This window comes from Alligator sinensis, unplaced genomic scaffold (assembly GCF_000455745.1).
Source record: "Alligator sinensis unplaced genomic scaffold, ASM45574v1 scaffold886_1, whole genome shotgun sequence".
In the NCBI taxonomy this organism is placed as follows: domain Eukaryota; kingdom Metazoa; phylum Chordata; order Crocodylia; family Alligatoridae; genus Alligator; species Alligator sinensis.
This window is the reverse complement of record NW_005842040.1, coordinates 62,005-86,424: the sequence shown is the minus strand read 5'-3', so window position 1 is coordinate 86,424 and position 24,420 is coordinate 62,005. Positions and strand designations below refer to the sequence as shown.

The 24,420-nt window shown below is 41.9% G+C and overlaps 2 protein-coding genes across 3 annotated transcripts; both read right to left on the bottom strand.

Annotated features, from left to right (window-relative positions):
* Positions 1 to 2,055: 2,055 nt before the first annotated feature.
* LOC102385021 (keratin, type I cytoskeletal 15-like) lies at positions 2,056 to 10,232 on the bottom strand. 2 transcript variants are annotated; one of them, XM_025202932.1, is made up of 8 exons: positions 9,595 to 10,232; positions 8,465 to 8,547; positions 6,261 to 6,417; positions 5,432 to 5,593; positions 4,839 to 4,964; positions 4,520 to 4,740; positions 3,006 to 3,037; positions 2,056 to 2,481 (listed from the first exon to the last, which is right to left on the bottom strand). In XM_025202932.1, exons 1-8 carry the CDS (start codon positions 10,177 to 10,179, stop codon positions 2,399 to 2,401), a joined length of 1,449 nt encoding a protein of 482 aa, XP_025058717.1. In that variant the 5' UTR covers positions 10,180 to 10,232; the 3' UTR covers positions 2,056 to 2,398. The 2 variants fall into 2 exon arrangements, with proteins under 2 accessions (XP_025058717.1, XP_006022586.1); XM_006022524.2 differs by having other exon boundaries at positions 2,056 to 2,484; positions 9,595 to 10,231.
* Positions 10,233 to 17,056: 6,824 nt separating this feature from the next.
* On the bottom strand, positions 17,057 to 23,870 carry LOC102384765 (keratin, type I cytoskeletal 19). The gene is made up of 8 exons (XM_006022523.3): positions 23,292 to 23,870; positions 20,552 to 20,634; positions 19,609 to 19,765; positions 19,176 to 19,337; positions 18,946 to 19,071; positions 18,579 to 18,799; positions 17,878 to 17,903; positions 17,057 to 17,337 (listed from the first exon to the last, which is right to left on the bottom strand). The coding sequence occupies exons 1-8, from the start codon at positions 23,751 to 23,753 to the stop codon at positions 17,306 to 17,308; spliced, it is 1,269 nt and encodes a 422-aa protein (XP_006022585.1). The 5' UTR covers positions 23,754 to 23,870; the 3' UTR covers positions 17,057 to 17,305.
* Positions 23,871 to 24,420: the final 550 nt, after the last annotated feature.

Here is a 24,420-nt window from a genome sequence, read left to right as displayed (position 1 = left end):
GAGCGCCCGCAGACGCTGGTGGCAGCAGCAGCAGCGGCCAATCTCAGGGGGGCACATGCCCCCCCTACACATCGCGGATGACTGTAAACATGAATTCACCAATAAAACTGGTATTTGGAATTAAGAGGCTGCTCTTAATTTTTGTACTCTTCACATCTCATCATATCAGGTGAACCTTATTTTCACTGTTTCCCTTGAAACAAAATTTTCTTTGAGCCAGCAAACATTGTCTATTGTAATCCAGCATAGCATACATACCTGTTCTTATGACTGGGTCTTTTGTACCTAGTAGAGAAAACTGCACTGCCTGAACAAACAGAAGATGAGAAAAAATAATTTTATATTGGTTATACTGACTTCAGAATATCGTGCTTACTAACCTTGCTGTAAAAAGACAGAGTGTATAAAGCCTCCCTACATTCCTTTTCTAAAGAGCTTATCCTGTACATGCTCTGGCAGAAATACTAAGGTAAGTGTCCCTTTTGTTCTTTTACAGGGAGTAAAAAGATTGTTCAGTAGATAGAGCAGATTTATAATGCCAATACCCCCTTATTCAGGCTCCATAGGATAATATGTAAGTGCTCAGTCAAGGGAATCAGTCAGCCCAGCCTGCCCTCTGGGAAATCAAATTTTATTTCCCACTAATTTCAACTAATTTCCCACTAATTGAACTATTTTTAACTCCAGAAAGAATGTAATAAATGAGGAAGAGAGGACAGGAAGTGTGAATACTCCTGAACCTCATCAAAGAAAGAACACCCTTGTCTCCATCTCATCAACTTTAACTGGTAAAGTACAATTTCAGTGACAAAAGTTCTGCAGACAATGTTCTGTTACCAAATTCTTTTATCTTTCAAAACCATATAGTGAACCATATATGTTTGATTTTCTTCCAGTTGTATATTCTTCAACTGGCCACGGCGTGCCAAGCAAAATGGCCTCACGTGCCATGCTTGGCATGCTTGCTGGGGGTTGTCGACCCCTGGCATAGATGTTTGCCTCACTTTTCATAATTTTTTGTGCCCAGTCCCTAAATCACTTAGGTTATTCCTCTCTGGATCCCTTCAGATAGTGAGTATCTCTCTTTCACTAAACTGCCCGCAGATGCATTTACACACGTGCTTTACTGCGGAGTTGACTAATTTACCTCCACAGTAAAGTGTTGCTGGTCTACACGTGCACCATTATTAGGGCATAGTAAATTAACTGACTTCACCATAAGACAGTACTGTTGGGTACAGAACTATCTTATGGCAGATTAATTAAGTGCAACAAAATGCTTGTGTAGATGGTGACAGGGGCTGGCTAGCTCCACACTTGAGCACCCGAGTGCCCCAGCCAGCCCCTCTGCTGCCTAATGCTGCCAACCAGGGCATGGGGCTGACTCTCTGAGCCTGCTGCTAGCCCAGGTCTGCTCTGCCGTGGCTCAAACTGCTGCTGTCTTGGGCACACATACAGACGCTGTGCCCGGGAGCAGCTGACTCCAGAGCAAACTGCACCAGAGTTTATCATATCACCTTAATAGTCCACATAGATGCACTCCCCTACAAGTAAAGCCCAGACATAGTCTTAATTTTATAGGTGTAAGTACCGTGCTTCAAGAGATCACTGTCACTCCAGGGTTTGGAGCCTCATTGAAATGTTGCTTCCAAATCATATTTCAGCTTACATCTACTTTGCCTTTCTCTCTTGTTACTGTCTTCTAGCTTCCCTGCTCTCCAGGTTTCGCATTCCTGGTCAATATCTCTATTTTCAGATGACTTTCTCCATATGTATAAACTGCATAATTCCAAGTAGAATCAAGCTGGGTTTTATTTCTGCCCATTTTCTTATTAATAGTGGAGATGCTGCTTATGTTGATCATTTTATAGTGCATGCAATTACTTATCTCAATAATTCCTGTCTTGATTTAGAGGTGTAATTGCAGCCAGCTGTATAACAAAGGAAGGTTAGATATTCATTCAGTTTGGATTGGGCTGAACACATGAGATGAAAGGCATACCTAACACACAAAACCAAGCTACTGATTATGAAAAAGTCTAAACAAAAACTCAATTTTTGCATAAGCCAGGAAAGAAACTTTATTAGTTTAATTGATGTGGTACAATAAAGCTGCTGGTAGTAAAATAAGCCCTTTATCCCTGGGCTGTAAGCACAGATCATAATGACGCAAAAAGAAAATAAATGTTAAGGAAAGACACCAAGCTGTTGCATATTTTTCAGTTTGACTATTGTGACTGCTAGAAACAGGAATTAACATTTCTTTTTAGTGTTTTCTACTGTGCATGCCAAACAGGTTCCTTTTGATTGTGTCAGGAAGTATTTCTTGCAGCCCTCTCAGCTGACTGCTGTGTTTAAAACTGGTGCTGGACAGGTGGTCATCTGTGGGTGAATGGATTCAGTATTTCCTGTCATGGGAAACTACTTTTCCATCTACTGAATCTTCTACGCGAACTTTGATGCTGCTGCTGCTGCTAAATCCTGCTGCGATAAAGAGGAAGGGAAAGAACGATTACAACATTGAAGAATCCCCTCTTTGGAAGTGTTTCCCACTTGTCCACACAGCTGCCTCTACATCTTTTCTTTTCTCATCCTACCTCTCCCCTTCATGGTCAATCCTCCTGAAATAAGGTGGCTACAGGGTTGATACAAAAGATGTATAATTTCCTATGAAAACTCGCTATGCTGGTCAGTTTTCATAAGGAAATTCAAGGGCCCCTTAACGTTGCATACATCTTCAGCTAAAGCTCTGTTGCACGTGTGATCAGGTGCTTACCAACTTGCCAGAGCACACTTAAGGCAAAATAAAATATACATATGCTGGACCTGAGAAAACTGAAGGTTTATGGGGAAAGTTTGACTCATGTCCAGAAAGATAAGTGGAGTGATTAACAACAATCCCACTAGTCTATAAATGGTTTGATTCTATTATGCCAATTCCATTCAGACTACTACTAAATCCATTTTATTCCTCTCCCTCCCCAGTATTTCAGAATCTTCCTTACCCTCCTTAGGAGCCCATCCTGATCCTGATAGCCTGCCGAAGAGAAGAGATAATAAATTAATGGGTTGCAATGTAACTGAGCAGGGAATCACTGATCTGGTCTGAAGGCTGAATAGCCTTTGATTTGGAACATGTACATTTTGCATAAAAAGTTGAACAGTGATTATCCTTGCATTTGCAAACTGGAGGGCCTTTAAAATATGTATCTTTTAGTTGACTTGTTGGCAGTTATAATGTCTTGAGGCATGTTCATTAAGGCACCGTAATTACAGTCCATTAAGTTTAGTACCTGTAATCACAGGTACTAACTTAATGCACTGTAATTGGCTCTACTGCACATTAGTGCCGATGCTCACTTTTTAAGTGCCGCTAACGTGTAGTAAACTAATTCTACTGTGCATTAGGACATTAGCGCAGCTTTTTCTTGCCACAGTAATGTGCAATAGAAGTAGTCTACTGAGCCACTAGTATCTTGTGTAGATGTACCCTCTTGTTACAAATCTTAATCCGTATCCTCTTTCACGTGTTCCAAAGGCTCAGTCCAGTCACGATAAGGAATGGAAACAGCAGTCAGTCTAGTCGATTCCTGTCCCGTTCTTGAGAAACGTATATATTTCTTTTTTTTTTCTACATATTACTTTTACTTCTCTTAATTTTCATTATTGCAAAAATAAAAACAAAGGAGCATAGTTTCCTCTCAAAGTGGTGTTTCAGTGTAAGCAAAAACTCCTACTAGCATTAAAGATAATGATGTTGATGGATTAGATGGGAGGAGTCTGTAGCAGGTGAAATCAGCTTGTTTTAAGCCGTAGTATGGATACATACAGGCATATTTACAACTCTGTGTGCAAAAGCAGGAGAGTTTTAAATAAGTGGTAAAAAGAGACTTCTACAGGTGGTTCTAGGCTAAAGGCCTGACAAGATATTATATTACCTTGTTACAATATCCTAGTCAATTTGAGTGCATTGCCCTTTTCATTAGAAATGGTGTAATTATCAGCTCATTCAATTTGGAAGGTTGCCTTGGGCATCAGCAGCTCCTGGGGTTTTCCTGGGCATCTACTGGCAGTCTACCAAAGGCCAGGTACCCAGTCAATATAATTTAATAATCTGTGGTAGTCTTGGCTCAATTTCACCTCATTAGTTTGGAAGTACCATCAGACATGCAGAAAACTGTCTGAGCCTAGGTGTCCCATTGGGCTATTGTGGTTAAGAGACACCAGTTTCTGCAGCCAACAGCACATAGGAGAGGATTGTGGCTTAAATCTCATCCATCTACTTTTAATTCCCCAGCCCACATGACTGCCCATTGATAACATAGTCAACTAAGTAAAGTCTTTGGCTGGGTGAGTCTGGGCTGAAGGTCAAACTCATCATGCCTCTGGATCTATAATGAAACACCTTAATTGCTCTCCCACTGTGGCCCTGTATTACTGTTACAAACGATGCCATTAAAATTATGTAAATGCCATTGGAGGGAGGAGGAGGGGGTGAGGGTTGAACATAGTTACGCACTGGGAGTCCTGTCCGTCCAACAGCCGACGATATGTGGCAATCTCCTGCTCCAGACGGGTCTTGATGTCCAGAAGCATCTTATATTCTTGATTCTGCCGTTCCATGTCGCATCGGAGTTCAGCCAGCTGTTCCTCTATGCTGGTGATCATGGCTTGGAGCTGTGCCAGCTGGGCACAGTATCGGGATTCTGTATCTGCCAAGTTGGCTTCCAACCCAGCTTTCTAAAATAAAACACAAATCAAAGTGGGCTGCCTTCCACAGAGGGACAAGAAAGGGGCAGAAAGAGGAGTGATTTATGTGCCCAGGCACAGTCCCTTACCATGCTGAGCTGGGACTGGAGCTCGATCTCCAGGCCCTGGAGTGTGCGTCTCAGTTCCGTCATCTCACTCTTGCTGGTCTGTATCTGTTCGGTGCTGGTGGCTACTTCACGGTTCAGCTCCTCAGTCTGTAGGAAAAACAAAACCAATGGATAAACAAAGGTGAAATGAATTAACAATTTTGGGGTTTCCAAAAAGGAAGGGAGTATGTCCTCACAGCTGAGTTTAAGGATGAGGTATCTGTTCAAGTATTGTACCAAGTATCTTGTTGCTCATCTTCATTTTAATGGATATACTTTTCAAATGGTTATTTTGTTGGCCTGTTCCTGAAATGCAATGACAGCGCCTATGAAAGAAGCAGCACCTTCACTGAACACTTCAGAGTTGCTGCTTGCTTTGAGGCTGATACTAAGCAGTGACTTAGTGGCGGTTAACAATGAAGAGAGGATGGATGTGTAAAAACTTGGGAAGTATCAAGATACGTAGTTTCTCAGAGATTGCAGAAATTCTTTTGGACAAAAAAGATGACTGATCTGCAAAAATGGTGTAGTAATGATGTGGTAGGTCAAGTACTTGTTTGTTAAGATAGCTATACCTTAGTAAAGAACCAGGCCTCAGCTTCTCTACGATTCTTGTCAGCCAGGGCTTCATATTGCTCTCTCATCTCAGCCAAAACCTTGGTGAGGTCAACACCAGGAGCAGCATCCATCTCTACGCTGACCTTTCCAGTCATCTGGTTGCTATATTCTCTCATTTCCTGCAGACATGGAAGACAGGAGAACAAGGAAAAAATGTGTGGGTTATACTCTCCCATCGGCAATCCTCAGATATGATATGTACAACACAGTTGGAAACATTAGACGTTTTGATTTTTATCATAGAATAATAACATAATATATGTTTGTTTCATATTAGTGTAACTTCAGCATTTTAACTGTTGAGTTCTTTATTGGTTCCTTTTCATGTAGAAGGTTTAGTGAGATGACAAATGTATGGTCATACATCCTGTGAACGAACATTGCTATTTCTAAATGCAGTGTCATGATTGATATAGGCTTACCATGACTGCTATAGACTGATACTACTCTGTGCACTTACTGTTTTTATTTTAATAAAAGATTGGGGGGGGAGCTTGTAAATAATTTTCTTGTTTCTGAATCTTGGAATTGTAGAAAATAAGAACTGGAAGAGACTTCTAGAGGCCTTTTAGTCCACACCTGGCCAGGGACAGAGATGGTTGTCTCACCTGCACTTTAAAACTTCTCAAAACAGAGATTGCACAGAATTTAGGTAATCTGTCCCATTCCTTTGAAGATTCTTTTAAACAATTCAGCTGTGAAGTAATAGCTCTTTTTATACCCCTTTATCCCAAAGTGAATTCTAAAGATGGATGGTTTCCCGCAGCCGCTGTTTACAATATTCACCTCCTCATGGTTCTTCTTGAGATAAGCCAGTTCTTCCTTCAGGTTCTCAATCTGCATCTCCAAATCAGCTCTGGCCAGGGTCAGCTCATCCAGGACCCTACGCAGGCCATTGATGTCAGCCTCAACACTCTGGCGAAGGTACAATTCATTCTCATATCTGCAGTTTAAAGAAAAAAATAGATATTAGAAAGCACATGCTATGTAAATGCCTAGTTTTATAAAACTAGGAAACGTGGGTGGGGGTAGGGAGGAAGGAACAGGAGCACACAGTACACATTGTCTATTTGGAAGATGAAAGAGGCTAGATCTAAAAAAAAAAGTATATGAAGGCAGCCATTTTGGCCTAGTGATATAAGTTGGGCTGCAGTTTGCTGCTGGAAGGAAGGAGGTAACGTCAGGCTGAGGGGCTGCTCCAGCCATAGTCAAGAGGTAAGGACAGGGGCTATGGGGTGGAGGTGACCCTTTGTCCTGGGTAAAATGTAAAACTGCACCCTGCTGGGGAAGGGTGGTCTGGTGGGGCTCCTAGTGGTGTGGGAGCCCACAGGAAATGCCAGGCCAGTCACCCCCTTGGTGAATGGTGGGTTGGGGCACCTTATAACCCCAGCCCCACATCCCTGGTGGTGTTCTAATGAGCAAGGGGAGCCCAGGCTTATTAAGGAGCCCGGAGGCAGAGCTCAGGGTGGGCAGCAGGGGAAAGCCTGGGGCTGCGAGAGAGACCTTGAGTGAGAGGGACGATGAGCAGGGTGGTCCCATGAGTGTGGGTGAGTGAGGAGGCCCAGTGGAGACACAGTGGCCCGGCAAGGCCAGGAGCAAAATAGGCCTATAGTTGTAGAATTGCTCAGTCAACACTCAAGTGAGGGTAGCGGGAGACACCCAACAGACTGCGCCAGGGCTGACTGAGGTAAGGAGAGCTAAGCCCAAAGCTGGGTGAGGCCATGCGGGGTGAGTGTGGCCCTGAGAAAGGGCAGTATGAAAGAGGCTGGGTGAGAGCCAGCGGAGTAAATGGGACCCCGGTAAGAGAAGGGTGGCATGTGAGTGGCCCTCCGGGGCTGTAGACAAGAGCTACAACTGTGTGCCCAGTTTGCTCCAGCCATGAGCCAGAGAAATAACACCAGAGTAACATCTGCGAGGCATGGGACCTGTGGAGGGTAGGTCAGAGCATGAATTAGGCACTTGTCAGCAGGGCAAGTAATGGGTAGCCTCCCGCCTTAGTAACAACTCTCATATTTTTCCATCAAGGCATGGCAGGAGAGTGAAGCAGGTGGTTACCCCAGGAGCAGGGCGCCAGGCGGAGACCTGACAAGGAGCTTACCCTGTTACAATGACATATGAAAGTATGAATGCCAATGTATAAAAGTATGACTGCCATTTTCCTGCGTGACACCACAAAGTCACTTGATGTTTTGACAATCTTATCAGTCCTCAGATGCAAGATAGATGGACAGTCACATGCATCAAGAGAGTGGTACATTGGCAATTATTCCATTTTGGAGATACTGATAGATCTGAACTTTATGGGTTGGCAGTATCTAAGAAGGGTTACCAGTAGCTGCCAGTTTACAGTATTTATAAAAGAGAGTAACAAACAGTTCAGTTCATTTGCAGTTCTCTCATTTAGGAAGAAAAGCACGTATTAGGCAGTTTGCACAGTGCACTAAAAGAAAAAGGCTAAGCCTAGAACTTACTTCACTGCATGAGAAAGTTGTGAGAGTGCCTTGGCATCTTGACAACAGTGACTTTATTAGCTGTTATCAATAGTGTCTTAGAACTTCAGAAGCATGGAGTAAGCCTTTGACTTTCCTTTCTGTCTTTTCTCTCAATTTCTATTCCCAAGGAGAAAGAAGTGGTATAAGAAAGAGATTTATCCCTCTATATTGAAAGCAAGGCTCAGACATCTTTGCTGTTAAATCTAGATGCTCATTTTTTTTAGAGAAAGACCAGTACAGGAAGACTATGACAGAAAGTTAAGATCTTTGCTATAATTAAAGAGGACAACATACTGAAAAGCTTGATACAACTTTTAATAACATCTTATCTCCTTTTTTTACTATAGCATATCAGTATTTTTTCCAGATTTTTTTTCTTGTAATTATAAGGAGGGAAAATACCACCCCTAAACTTTCAATTCTACTACTAAATAAGAATATATATTCAATTTCAGAAAAAAAAATACGGGAGAAAAAGAGTGCATAAGATTTACTTACTTCATTCTGAAGTCATCTGCAGCCAGCCGAGCATTGTCAATCTCCAAAATGATTCTGGAATTGTCAATGGTAGCTGCAAGGATCTGGCAATTGAGAGGCAGGGGATGGGGTGGAAATAATAGTGAAATATCAGTGTCAATAGTATGTAGTAGATGGCTACTGAGACATGCAAACGAATAAAGACAGGAGAAAGACTGGATCTGGGTTGACAATTAAAGCATACGTTATGGATTACAACACCTCATTTTATCATATTGCCACTATTTCTCATTATTTCTGTGCATTTCCAGGATTTCTATGAAAGCAACAAAAGAAGATACACATTATTCATATTCTAAATGTAAACCAGGGAACTGAGTGCAGAATAGACTCCCAATTTAACCCATAGCAAGGGTGGGTGTGTCTGAATGGAACTAGCCTAATTTTCCTCCTCTACCTTGTCCATGCATTGTTTCAGTTCATGTGCATCTAGTGGCAACAATGTTTGACCCTTGTATTTGCTGTTATATTTGTGCTAATATCCTTAAGGATAAAAAAGACATGTGACTAAGAATTAATATTGAAAGTGCGTTGTTACACTGCATAGTTCTGATGGTAAAAATGCATATAAACAGAAAATAAACGTGACATTTTATGAGTTTTCTTTTGTTGTTCATTCCTACTATAGTAATCTTGTACCAACTTTATATTCCTCATAAGTTAAATAGTGTGTACTTTTACATCTGGCATAACTGGCAAATACATTTATGCAGAACATTATCTTACCTTATCTCTCCTTGGAGGTTTCCTTACTTAAGGCTACAAGCTGTTTCTGATCGTATTTACGTTCTTTGATTTCTCAACATGTACTGATACTTTTTAATGAATTCTGTCATGCTTTATTATCTGTTAGAGCTGACAGATCACTGAAAATAACTTCTATTTTCAGTCTAAGATTTTCACTCAAAAAATTAAGAAAAGCTGTTCCTGTCTTTTCTGTCTGAGTGTGCATATCCACAACACACAACTCTTTGGCAAAAATATATATATATTTTTTAATGATTTTTAAGTGAGTTGAACAACTTGGAATACACATTTCAGCAATTATAGCAAACTATTATCAAAATGCCTTCTAAAGATGAACATCATACCTTGTCTCGGAGGTCCTCAATTGTCTTGTAATAAGGACTGTAGTCCCGGGCTGGGCTAGTGGGACCTTGCTTCTGATACCAGTCTCGGATTTTAACCTCCAAGTCAGCATTGGCCTCTTCCAGAGCTCGTACCTTGTCCAAGTATGAGGCCAGACGATCATTCAGATTTTGCATCGTTATCTTTTCATTTCCAGAGAGAACACCTCCATCACCACCACCCAAGCCACCACCAAAGCCACCACCAAAGTCAAAGCCACCAAAACCTCCTCCATAGCCACCCCCAGCACCTCCTCCAATGCCACCGTAAAAAGCACTTCCTCCATAGTCCCCACCAAAACCAGAACTATATCCACCACCAAGGCTGCCACCCAAGCCTCCACCATATCCACCAGCTACGGAGGAGGCATACCTAGCAGAAGAGACAGCAATGTTCCTGCCACCAGATCCCCCATGAATAGTTGGAGCTCTGTATGATCCTCCCATTCGAACAGAGGAAACACGAGAGGAGCCACCGCCACCAACCCCACACCCCAGACCACCACCACCATAGCTAGAAGAGGAGCTCCGCATAAAGGTAGTTGCCATTGTAACAGCACTCAAGGATCTGGTGACAAGTACTTATCTAGATGCAGAATCAGAAAGTAAGCCTGTTCACTGTAGTGGTGCTCCATTTATACTTCTTGCAGTGGGTGTGACAAGTCAATCCCATTCTGCTAACCTCCTCACAAAAAATATTCTCCTCCCTTAGGCCCTTCAGGGTGAGGCCAGCTGTAATATTCCTTGTGAACACAGCTGGCTGCACATCTCAAGGGTTTGGGTTTTGTTTTTTAATTAAACAAAAGGTATGATTCAGGGTGAATGTTTTTACTTGAGGCTACAGTTCTGACACTTGGATTATGTTTTACTTGTTTTGCACTCAGGAGTAGAATAAACAGGCAAGTTCCATCACACCCCATTTCATGCATTAACAGAAAACTATTACAATCATATTAAGAAAAAAAAAATCTGCCAAAATGAAGTTTGTTACATTGAAACTACCATTTCTCTCAAATGCACCTTTAGCCATCCATTACTTATGTTACAATTTATTACGATCAAGAATTTGGAATCCAATCAGATGTCTTTTCATTTCTGATCACAGAATCACTTCAAAGTTTGGAACCTCAGTGTTTAAGACATAAAACACATTGTCCTGGTGTGTGAGAGTTTCAGCATACAGAGATCAGTGTCAAGAAAAGAGCGTGCATAGCTAAAGCAAATGAATATGTATTCGGATGCTATGGCCAAGAAAAACAGAAACAGAGGCATGGTAAAAGATTAATGCATTTAAGAGGCTGTTATGAAGAAGACGGGAAAAATTGCTTCCACCATTAGAAAAGTCAAAATAATGGATTTAAAATAAAACAAGATAGTTCAGTTCTGGTAGCAATTAACATTTTTAATAGTAATATCAAGTAGGATATGAAACCCACTTCTGAAAAGGAAGGTGGAATTAATGGCACTTGAGATTTTCAAATCACAGTTTAAGAGCATACGTGGAAAACTGTTTAATGATTTTAGTCCTGTACTAAAAGGAGGGAAATAAATGGCATGTTTCTTTCCATCTTAGAAATTCTCTGTTGAAATTCAGTAGCCTCAGATTGATTCACCATTTCTGGAATTGTGCAATGTCCCAGACTAAATCCTACTGATTAAAAATATGCAGCTTCATGCTGCACAGACATTATGAAACCAGATTTGTGAACTTTCTAACACAAGTGTTATTTTTTACTGATAGAAGTGGGTAGGCATGTGCATGTGTGCGCACACATGTGTGTGCACACGTGTGTGTGAACATGCACATATGGGGAAAGAGAGGGAAGGGTGGGGACAAGAAACAGTAACACTTTTCTCTGAATACCTGTTCCCTCTGCCTGGGAAGCTTGTTTGACAGTTTCCATGATATGTCTGACAATTTCCATTCTTCAGATAAAAGCAGTCATTTTTTAGTGGAGGGTGGGCACAAGAAGTAGCAAATAATGGTACAACTCCCAGATGCAGTATTAGAGAGCCTGGAATTGTGTAGACCTGGAGTGAGTGCCATTGGCAGTGATTTGCAGGGAATCAAGAACAGAAAGAGGAAAGAGGAAGCCTAAGAGGTATTGAGAGAGTGAGGAGATTTAGGGGAAGCTTTTCCTATTCTTTACTTCAGAAGCACCAAACTTATCTTGGAATAAAACTATTAAAAGTAGAAATAACAAACATTGTATATATTGTTTAACAACATAGAAACTGTACTTTTATATTAAAAAAAAAGAACCCCGGCCTACTATGGTGGTTGAAATTAGACATGGTTACATAAAGAAATTGGAGTAAAAGAGACAGGAGTTATCAGATTAGTTTATGATCATATCAACTGTTGAAACAAATTAGTTTCACAGTACTGAGGGTTTTTCCAAGGCTGTGCAGGTGACTTGTTAATACAGCACTAAAGAAACACCCAACCTTGTACCATGAAGAAGCAGGATTGTGTGCGTGGGGAGCAAAGACCGCTATTAAGAGCATCTATTTGATCCACCCCTTAACAGTCTGGTCCTGGGAATGTGCACTCACAAGAACATTTATTCATCTTTCCCAGTCATCAGAAAAGGCAAGATGTTTCCAAGTTTTGAAAGCATGTTTCAAACTGAGCCTGGATCTCAGCCATGAAGGCTCAGCCTTGCCACAGGGCTGATTAATAGTTCCTTCTAACTTGCCAAATCTATGTAACAGCAAGACTTCAGCATCTTAAGAAACAAGTTTGGACAAACTCTTCCGCCAATGAAGAATGTTCTGTAACCCCTCTGTAACAATAACACGCTGAAACTGACTTGCTATTTGGCTCAATTTAACCCCAAATGGCTCTGCGATCATATTCCATTTAACTAAAAACCTGGGGGTCAGCAGGCACCCTTATGGAAAATGCCGCAGACTTTTTAAAGGAGTTTTCAGTCTGTTTTCACTTCTCGTCTTAATCATTCCTTTTGCAAGCTTAAAGGGTGAGAGATGTTTGTTGTTTTTTTCTTTCTCTTTTTTCTTTACTTTATTTTACTCCATACACTTACTGGACCCTGCTCAGATGTGCATTCATTGAATGCTGAGTGGCAATAGTATGTGGTCAAATAAAGTATAACTATAACATAACTTGGTCAAGCTTATTGGCAGAGTATGTTGTTTTCTTCTTGCTGCCTTGAACATCACACATGGACTCACAGGGCATGCAGTATCTTGCAGTTGCAAAATATACTTTTAAAAAAGGGTGGACCTGGAAAAAAGGTGCCGCACCCCAATCTTTGAGAACTTTGGAGAAATTCAGGTGCAGATCACACGTTTGCAGCTGGAGTCAGTTGCTGTGTCTTTTCTGTGAATTCTGGCTTGGATGTTGCCGCTTCCTGGGAAAGAAAAATGATGAATTTGAATGCAGACTGCTGGTCAACAGTTTCTGCATGTTTATTATTCTCGAATTATATTGTTCAAATCTCATAGTTTTTGTGTGGTCCCTGATTAGACTGCTTCTGTAACTGAGAAATACATAATGAATTGTATATTTTTTATAATGGAACTTTAGTGAATCTAACTTAACCTTTTGACATTGAAAATCTTTTTTTATTAGCTTACCCGTAGGTGTAGGTGTGATTATTGATATGAATAAATTAGTCCTTTTTGTGTTCTACTGTCTGGTCCTGAATTTTAGGCTTATTCTATACACCATTTTAAAAATAATTCACATTATCAAAATCTAAGGGATTTAGACTTCTCAGAAATTCATGACCCTCCTCTGTTTGCATGACCATCCCTAGGTTTCTTCTGAAGTCAGTTAGAGAGGTAAGGATTTCTTAGGGTGTTTTCTTTTATTGGACTAACTGCATAGTTGGGACAGAGTTAGACAAGCTTTCAAATGCAAGACATTCTTCATCAGTACTGTCATCATATTAATCAGAGAAAATATTCCTTTTTACACCTACTGAGATCAGTGTATTGTATTGTACATCTGCTACTTTTCTGAAGCTGAGCTATGGACCAGAACAGGGGTGGGCAATTATTGGGGCTGGCAGACCACTTAATGAATGCTGATGACCTGTCAAGGGCCACACCTCTCTCTCTCTCCTGGCAGCTGATGGCTGTGTCCACAGCTGCCCAAATGAAGCCAGCAGCTTCTGGGATGGGGCTCCCAACATGGGGGGACCAGACCGGGGTGGGCTACAGTTGCAGGCTGCAACCAGGACAAAAGTCTTAACCTGCCTGTAGCAGTAGCATGTCCTGCCCACCTCTCTCTACGGCTGTAGCCCCTACCTGGAAACTGCTGCCTGCATTTCGGGAACTGTGGATGCAACTGGAAGCTGCCAGATCCCAACTCAGAGAGTGGGGCATGCCACAGTTGCAGGCAGGGTAATGTTTACCCTTCTGCATTGGTGGCAGCTCCAGCCCAGACACAGAAAGAGAGTGCCTGGCACACCAGAAGCATCCCCAGCCACCTGGCAGCATGAAGCTGCTATAGCCAGAGCCACTGCCTGCCTGTGGGCTAGATCCATTCATTTGGCAGGTTCCCACCCACGGACCAGATCCAATCAGTTAGTGGGCCAGATCTGGCTCACAGGCCATATTTTGCCCACCCCTGAACTATAATCTATGTGGTCCATAGGAAAAGATCTAAAGCAGCGGTTCTGAACTGGGTGTACATGTACCCCCAAGGGGTACATGAAGCCTCATTGGGGGTATGTGACATATATTTCATACATTGTCTAACACAGGTTGGAGGGCCTAAAAAATTAATTTCCCATTGAAAGGGGGTACGTGAAGTCTCACTCTGAGACCAAGGGGTACATCAACTGAAAAAGGTTCAGAACCGCTGCTCTAAAGGAAGCATGATGGAACCTCTGGTTGCTGACATGGTAGATGCTATCTTGAACTTGCCCCTTCATGGTCTTTGCACGTTTCTCACTGTCCCTCTAGTAAGATCTCCGACCAGCTATCTTGTGACTTACACTCAGTTTAGTCCTTTGCTCAGTTGCTCATTTCAGTGTTTGTGCCGTGCGCCTTTGTAAATGAGGAATTTCAGACCAAGAAGCAATGTATAAACGCCTCACTTTGTATTGCTACAGCAGAACTTTGTTGGCAGACATGTTCTGCAAACCCTGTTACTCTCATATCTTCCTTACAAGGTTTCTAAGAAATAACTCACAATGGCCCCTCCTTCCATTCACACAAAGACTCCATTCAGAAAGCAGCTTATTTGTCACCATGACCTGCCCAGCTCTTGGGTGGTCAAACTGTAACCAAGCCATTGCATTCTTTGAGAGGTGGGGAGGAGCTTTGTTTCTGAACACACTGAGAGACCCAGACTTCAGACTTAAAATAGCCCAGAGTCTAAGGGTGGATCTTCCCCCTTGAAACCCTAAATATGAGCCAATAATTGATATTGGTAATGAACTTACTGTAAGCTAAGTATTGCAAGCTCCTTTCTGTTTAGACATTTGCAAAGAAAGATGGACATTTGCAAATGGAAAGATCTGTGACAAGACTTCACCGGGAACATGGGATGCTCTCCCACAGAGAAGTCAAGAAAATCAGAATAGAGTTTTTTGCTGAGTTCACAATACAGGTCTGACCACCAGGTTTAGGAGAGAAAGGATTTGCAATCTGATATCAAGCATCTGTGAGAAAGTGAGCCAGCCGCTTTGAATAAATGATACAGAAGTCCCTTTGTGTTTAATGCCTTACAGATTTCTTCACTCTCCTCTCCCACAGCCAGACACAAAAAAATAAAAGCGTGATCTCTATGCACAACCTTCAGCTCCACCTCTGTTAGTGATTTTTCATTCCTGACCTACTACATTTTCTTCTGACTGGGCTCACCCATACCCCTCCAAAGGCGCCACAGTCTAATGCAATGGTTCTCAACCTTTTTACACTCACAGCACCCCTTGTTAGACTAAAGACACCCCTCTGTAACTTTTCTGAATTGAGCTGCACCCTATGTCAAAAATGAATGAATTCATTACAGTGCTTATCTTTTTGCAGAGGGGCCGGGCAGCGGGGTCAGAGGGAGCAGCCAAGTAGGAGGAGCGTCAGTCTGCCCTTACCTGCTTATCTCCTCACACCTGGAGCCTGAGCCTGCCCTTCTGTGTTTATCTGCTCCCACTTCCTGTGGCACCCCTCCAAGGATCTTGTGGCATCCCAGGGTGCCAGGGCATTTTGGTTGAAAATCACTGGTTTAATGGGTGTTCCTGTCTTAGGCTCCCCTCTACATCTTTCCTTTTTGTCAATTAATTGTTTTCATTGCTACCTCCCCCCTTTTTTGTGTGATTAGAAAGTTGTAGAACTGGGTTGGCACTGGAAAGGAGATTCCCAAGGAAAACTCCAGGTTCTACAGCAAATGGTGTCAGCAATTCACTTGAGTCATTACAACATCAGCACACAAATACTGCATCTGCCGCTAAGACAGAAAGTTTTTGCCCACCCATTGTGGGTGAGGTGCATATTCTTAGGATACTTCTGGATACCCAGAAGTGGTAATATAAGATCATCTTAGGTGGTCATATGAAGCAAACATGCCTTTTCTTGTGTGTGTGGCACAGAGGCTGCATCTTTGAAAACCACTTTGAAGCCATAGGGAGCCCAAAATTCACGGCATCATTTATTTATCAGAGCTGGTCACAGGGAAGATGTTATATCAGTGCAGCAGAGATTAAAATTGTTTGATAATTTGTTTCCACGTGTAATCCAAAATGCTAATAATTGCCTTTAATCCATAGTTTGGTGCCTGAGATGGCCTCTCCTTTCCCAAAGTACAGCCACAAATGTTGAGATCTTTCTCTGTGGGTTTTTACAGAGTCCTTTCTGTGTAGTAAGGCTGAAGCACATCTAGTGGAGAGGTCTCGGTTCATTTCCCCCCTTGTTCTGACAAATCCCATTTTGATCCACTTTCAGGGTAGAAGCAAAGCCATCTGTTTGCTCCAGCTTTTACTGCAGGGATTAAGGTAGGAGGTGTTTTTAGTGTCGTGTGATGTTGAGTTGTTAGGTTTTAAACTGAGAACTTGCTTTGCCACTTAACAGGTCGTCCTCACGTCTCCTATGTAGTCCTATTGGAATGTACTTGTAGCATTCTGACACGTTCTATTCCTCCACCTTTGATAGAGTGTTTTCCAGTTACCACATTTCTTATCTCGAACACTTTGCGGCTCACTAACGTTACTTTCCAGTTTCCTATAGCCAGCTCCTCCCAGCTCCCCCCAAACTTAGGAACTGAGCATGGTGCTTCCATAATGCTCACAGCTCCTGTGAGTTCACAGATAGAGAGTTCAAGTCTCTCACAAGGCACTGAGAGTCCTTATCATTAAACTGCAAGGCTGATCAATAGTTCAAACTCTGAATAGTATACATGAGAGGGAAGCAAGATTTATTCAGTATATCACAATAAGCAGGCAGAAGTGAAGTTTGCAGGAACCAGGTGATTTTTATTAAACAGTGGGAACAGAACAATTGGTACATGAAAGAACTAAAAATGCACACACAGCCAATTCATAAATGCGGTCAATAAATGACCCTATTCTACAGTGAACTTTGCATAGTTAATAATTTCTTATGCTTTGAGGTATCTGTTTCCACCCAACTGTGATGGCACCATACTGCGTTGATTCCTATTTGTCTAGTTTGTTCTTTTATAGAGAGCAGGACCTTTGGAGGCTCTTCCTTACTTGTCTCCTTTGCCACCTCTTTTAGAGTCTGCATTAAATAAGGAGATAACTATTATTATTTAAGCACAACACATATATAAAAACAGCCTTTTACATTAGAAAGATAAGTTTAGTTTCCACCTCACTTCTCAGTCTTCCCTCCCAAACCATTTCTTTCTGATACCACTGAATCGGAAGTAAGTGCCACCTTAAAGTATTTTGTAAGATATTGCTAGCCCAAAAATTCTCCTTAGACATGAGCCCAATAGCTCTGAACTGGTCATTTCTGAATTTCTTCATACTTCTCACACCTATAGGAATGAGTATGTATTTGGCTATTTAGCTATTTATTGGAACATAGTCTTTGGTGCTTTTGTGAATTCTAACGTCAGTTTTGTACCAAGAAAACCTTAGCAAAGAGCTATGCTCTCCCATTTTCTAATCTGACTGAATATCTTTCATTGCCTGAATTCTAAGTGACAGGGAACTGTGCAGTAGCTTGTAAGATGGACATAACTAATTAGTAGGTTTTTCTTTGTAGAAAATAAACTATTTTGACTTTTAAAGGTTCCCTGAGAAGGATCCTTACCAGTAGTTCCAGAAAGGCCAAACAGCCTGTAGAACAAGAAGAAAATAGTTAGAGCAAAGAAAGATGACAAATTTCAAGCACTAGAACAGAGGATGATACAAGAAAGCAAAGTGTCAATAGGGACAGTTTTAAGACTCATACATGCTATGCTGCTAATTACAGCTATTTTTGTGCCTCTCCATAAATGCAGCACCTGGGGCAGCTGCCCCTTCATCCCCCTCAGTTATACTACTGTCTACATATGGTGCAAAACAATCCTAACAACATTGGGTTACTTAAACACTGTATAACTAATGATGAATTACCACCTTAACCACTTTACATATGTTTTACTTGTTATCTCTACCCGTTGTCTATTTGTCTTTTAAATTTGAAACTGTTTGGGAGCAGAAACTGTATTCTATTAGTTTTGCAAAACAACTAATATATTGTAAACATTAGTGGAAAGAGTAAAAATAACAATAGCTGCCAATGCTTAACATAGGCAGTGTGAAGTGGCAATTCCTATCTGAAAAGAATGCACAAATATTTGCAGATCTGTAATGCATCCTGCATCGCTAACTCACCAGACATTTTAGAGTCTCTAAGCATACTTTATTTTTAACGCACTGACATGAAAATCACTATAGAAGCATCCTGAAAATATCGCAGCCCTGTCATCTCAAGCTCAAAAGTCTTTTGCACTGGATATGGTTACGTACTGAGAGTCTTGGCCTTCCAGCAGCTGGTGATAAGTGGCAATCTCTTGCTCCAGCCGGGTCTTGATGTCCATGAGCATCTTGTACTCACTGTTCTGCCTCTCCATTTCGGCACGGAGATCACCCAGTTGTGCCTCAATGTTGCTAATCAGGCACTGGATCTGTGATAGCTGAGCACCGTAGCGATTCTCGGTGTCTGCCAACGTGCCTTCCAAAGCAGCTTTCTGAGAATATAAAAATTGGAAGAAAAAAGATTTCAAAGCCTGTTACAAAATACAGGAAGCCCCAACGTTGAAGTTTAATTACATCTATGCCCAGTTTCCTAGCATCTATTTATATAGTGCAAATCTGGGTCAAAATTGCCACATACCATGCTAAGCTGAGACTGAAGCTCTATCTCTAGCCCTTGGAGGGTACGTCTCAGATCAGTGATTTCAGTCCTGCTGGTCTGCAGTTGTTCAGTATTGACAGCTACTTCTTGGTTCAGCTCTTCAGTCTGAAATGGAAAACATTTGAAAAATGAAGTATAGTTCTCTTGGAGCCCTTTTCTACAAAAATGATGAAATTTGTTTCCTTTCTTGCATGTTTTTTTTTTTTTACCTTGCTATTGAACCAACCCTCAGCATCCTTCCTGTTCTTCTCAGCCATGAATTCATACTGGTCTCTCATCTCAGCCAGGATCTTGGTCAGATCGATGCCTGGAGCAGAGTCAACTTCAACGCTGACCTGGCCACCTGCTTGCCCTGCATGGGCATTCATTTCCTATAGTTGACGTTGCAGAGAAAGACAAAAGAGGGCACAAAAGTTGTTAAACACTTTTGAACTAACAGTGCCTTGGATTCACCCACTTTCCTCGAGGACTATTTTCCAATTGACCATTCTCAAATTATTTGCAGGTGGCAGTTTCTAGTTACTCATTCTGTACTAGAGATCTTTATAGTCTGCTAGGGAAGTCAGAGATAATGCTGAGAAATCCCAGATTCCCTCATGCTATTTGGCAGCCCTTTTATGCCTATTTTCAAATGTATTTTACCTCCTCGTGGTTCTTCTTGAGGTAAGCCAGTTCCTCCTTCAGATTCTCGATCTGCATCTCCAGGTCAGTTCTGGCCAGGGTCAACTCATCCAGGAGTCTACGCAGGCCATTAATGTCAGCCTCAACACTCAGACGCAGGCCCTGCTCTGTCTCAAACCTTCCAAAAAAGCAAACCCACAAAACAGAACAAAACCAAGAATTGTTAAAGTATATCTGTATTTCATTTTGCATTTGATTCTGGTTTTTTCATCAAGTGGAAAGACTATGACATTCAGAATCCAAAATATTTTGCACATGGGTGATACAAACAGTTAATGTATGTGACATATACTGTACTAGGCTATTTTTATGTATGGACATTAATGAGATACTTTTAATAGCAGCATAGTTTTGTTCAGACTGGTACTGAGAAGGTTCTGCTTACTCAAATCTGCAAATGCACCTTGTAGCAGGCAAAAGGTGTGTAAGGTGTTAGAACCACTACACCTTACACAGTTGTTCTAACACCTTACTACAGTTGTTCTAACACCTTACACAACTCCACAAAAATGCACAATATCCAACAACTTCATTACTGCAGTCACTTGCTGAATAGTATAGGAATTTTCTTAGATTGCTATCTATTAGCCTATAGGACAAAGTACTCGCTACTCAATAAGGTTAATTGTGTCAGCTGTGGAGCCCTTTCTATATTTTAAAAATATGCAGTTTTGCTTTTTTAATCAGAAATTGTTCTATCTTAAATATATCAAGTATGAGTGCCATTGCCATATAAAATGCTTTCAGCAAGAGCGTAGAAGTATGAATTGGCAGTAGTAGGATTGAATTAGAGGGTTTTATTTATATTCATTTTGGCTAGTGATATGCATCCAGGGCACTGTGGATGCTATATGGACATCTGCCTGTTTTTCAGCATCCCATAGCCTTAGAGGAACTTACTCACTTGGTTTTGAAGTCATCGGCAGCCAGCCTGGCATTATCAATTTGCAGAACAATCTTCGAGTTGTCAATCGTGGCAGCAAGGATCTGCACAAGGGAGGCAGCACAAAGAGTGAGACATTGGTTAGAGTGAAATAACAATCTGTTTCCCTTCACTTACAAGCAGGGATAAATGACTGAACCTATAGATGTGTCCTGTTAAAATGAATTGTGTTTGGTGTGAATAGCAAAGTAGTAGTGTGTTACAATCAACGTATATCTTTTAAGCGCTTTCAGGCTGATTCTCATGTACACTAAGATCCCTGTACACCAGGCTAGGGTCTTCATTTTTATTCCTAAAGAAGGTTATTTTCTCTTTGATCCAGGGTAACGCAGTCTTCAGTTAATATATATTACACTAGGGTTGTCCAACTTCTAAGCAGCCAGGGGCCACCTGCTTCATGGACTACACCAGCAGGGGCCGCATCAGTGCAAGCTCTGGGTTGTGTGGATGCCCCCATGCTGCGCTACATGCTCAAGTGCCCCAGCCTCACCCTTAGCTCCCAGAGGTTAGTTTTGTGGAATGTGCCATGCTGTGCGGCCTTGCCCCTGGGGCAGGGGCAGGGAGTGGAAGCTGAGCAGGGAGGGGGAGCCGCAGATCCCAGCTGATGCTTCAGCCAGAACAACGGAGGGAGCCATGCCTGGGTGGGAGCCTGAAGGCTACAAATGAATCCCACAAGGACTGCATGCAGCTTGTAGGCTACCAGGTGGGCAGTCTTGTATTAGCCCAAGTTAATCTTGGGTATAACTTTACTGAAACTTCTGAATCCAAGCTGGGAGTGGGTTTTTCCCTTTCTAGTGGCAATCTGCCTTTAGGAATCTGGTCAACCTCTGGTTCAGTGCCCTTCAGTTCCTGAGATGTAGTATGTCGACCAAGCAATGACTCCTCCACTGGGCAAGTTCACTGAATTCCACTGATGTCAGCAGAGTCCGCCCCGCCACAACATTATGGGACAATAGAGAGATGAACCTATGTTTTGTGTAAAGGAAGGTAACTTTGCTAACGCAGTAGGTCAGAGATGGCAGTGGAGGACTAGGGAAACATACTGAGGTACTGAGCAAAGGAGATCTACAGAGCATTCCCAACCTGAGCTTGTGCCAAGCAGGTTGCTTGGTTTTTTTACCTGCATTATCCCTGACCAGAGATTTCAGGGCCTATCTTAAAAATCAAAACAAAGTGAATTTTTTGTGTGGGATACTGTACATAATGCTAGCTAACATTTGGACAGAATGTGAATGTATTTTATCCCCTGGTCTAATCAACCGGGCAGGTTGCTGTGCTCACCCATGTCAAGAGCTTCCTCCAACATGGCAGGAAAAGCCACACAGAGCATTTTGTTTACTTAAAAAAGGTTTCACTGTTTACTTTTACTTGGCAAATTTGCTTTTGTGAGACACCTTCGGAAATCAAGAGGTGACCTAGGAAACCAGGTGGGGCTGCTTACTCCCTACCGCTGGGAACAGAGCACAGGATCACTAAAAGCCAAAAGAGGGAAGTTCTGAAATGGAGTTCTGGAGTTCTGAAATGGGGACAGTATGTGCGTGAGTTAGGCCAAGGGGAAAGGAAACTGTGGGGTGGAGTCGTGTACTCACAGCTAAAATGTGAAAAGTAAACTTCAGGTTCGCTCAGGAGTCACTGATTACTTAGCTCAATCAGTTACTGTGTGTGCTTTACAGGGCGTGTGCTTTCTGAAACAATGCAATAATGAGGCAAAAGATATCCTTCATTTATATATGAGATTAGTTACTGCCTGTTCCTTAAGCATTTAAACACTGGCTTCTTTGAAAGCCAGGGTCCATGGATAAAGGGCAAGCAGCATGAACTGAGCCACTTTTGGGGAGGGCAGCCCACAAATCTAATAAACAAGCAATAGAAAACCTTAATTCTCAGTGATACACTTCTGAAATGCTGCCGTTCACAGTTGCACAGTTTTCTCTTTGTTCAGTTCTTATTCTAACTGTAAATATGAACTAGGAAATTAGTAACTAACTGATCTGTTATGACACCCCACACTGGCGGTCCAGAGACTTGTAGTGGCTTGTAATAGGCAAAGAGCTGCAGAGGTAGACAGGTGCCTCCAGTAGTTTGACATCATTTAAAAGGTTGCTTCCTTTTTCTTTTCTTTTTTTTTTTCTTGGTTTGCCAAATTTATTTATTTAAAAGAAATGGGTACTAGGCTGACTGACTTCAGTAAGACTTTATCCACTTACACTAAGGATAACTCACTGCAGTGCAATACGCAGATTTATTTCTGGATTGATGAGGGCCATTGTGGCCCTCAGAGCCATTTGCCACTGACTTTTAAAGGTGAACATTATACCAACTATAAGCAGTGAGAAAAGCTCTGGCTGACACTTGCTCAGATTTTCTTAGCTAACATTTTTAATAGCAGGCACATATACTAAACTTTGTCTTATCCACCCTTTCTGATTCACGACATATACCGCTCTCCTGTTTCCCCCTTCTACTTCCCCCTCAAAATCCAAGATCCCTTCTGGCTGATTTTCTACTAAGGCTTTATTGTTTCTTATAAACTTTCAAACTTGCTATTCAGGCTGAATACATTTTTCACTGTTGCCAGAAGCTATTCACTAAATAGATGTCTTCATTTATGGATAATAATGACGGATTTAAATACTAGGAGCCACATCAATATATAGTGCTTTTATCATTTTCTGCTTTTTAACAAACTTTTAACACCTACCTTATCTCGAAGATCTTCAATCGTCTTGTAATAAGGGCTATAATCACGAGATGGCCCAGGTCCTTGTTTCTGGTACCAATCTCGGATTTTAATTTCTAGCTCAGAATTTGCCTCTTCCAGAGCACGCACTTTGTCCAGGTAGGAAGCCAGGCGGTCATTCAGGTTCTGCATGGTTATCTTTTCATTGCCAGAAAGGAGACTATCGCCACCACCAAGGCTACCACCGAATCCACCACCAAAACCACCACTAAAGCTGCTGCCAAAGCCACCACCATAGCCACCTCCCAACCCACCACCTGCACCAGAAGAGACAAACCTAGCAGAAGAGACAGAGACACGCTGACCACCAGATCCTCCATGGATACTTGGAGACCTATAGGAACCTCCACCAAAACGGATGGAGGAACTGCCACGCACCCCTGACATGGATGAGGTGGTCGGCCTGAGGCTGAAAGTGGACATGATGAGAAGATATCAAGGATTCAGCCCCAAGCACTATTTGCGCTGTTTGTGACCTGGAAGCAGGAGTGTAAGATCCTTTCCTTCACCTGCCTTCTTTTATGTCTGCAACAATGGGAGTTGTCCGGAGAACATGATATGCGAGCCCTGTGGAATTTACCAGCCTTAAGCCTTTTGCCAACACAGAAATTATTCTCATTGGTCAGTCAGTATGAAGTGGGCTGTTTCTTTTACAAATCCTTTCAACCATTCCAGATTCCTTTATTTTCTTCTTCTTCCCCCACCCTTCTTTTTCCTCTTCAGACAGCAGGTGGGTTTCACGGTAGGTGGCCCTCTAATCTGAAGAATATTTGATGATATTGAATTGAGAATGAAAGTTTACTTACATTGAAACAAAAGGCATTTAAGCCCATGCCCCTGCTTCACTGTACACAGTGCCTTCATTGTCTGAAGTCACCTAACCATTTTTCAGGTAAATCTCAAAGGAATTTTTTGATTGCAGAGAGTAGCTGGTAGGCTACTAATGGCGTTTTGTCTGAGAGGAGCTGAAATGGCCAGCACAGCAGCATTGTGTTAAGAGAGGCTTGGATAAACAGATTCCCATTGCTTACCCATTTTTTCCATTACTTCTCTTTATGAAAACTTCTCTCTTCAGGAGAAAACTCTTTCA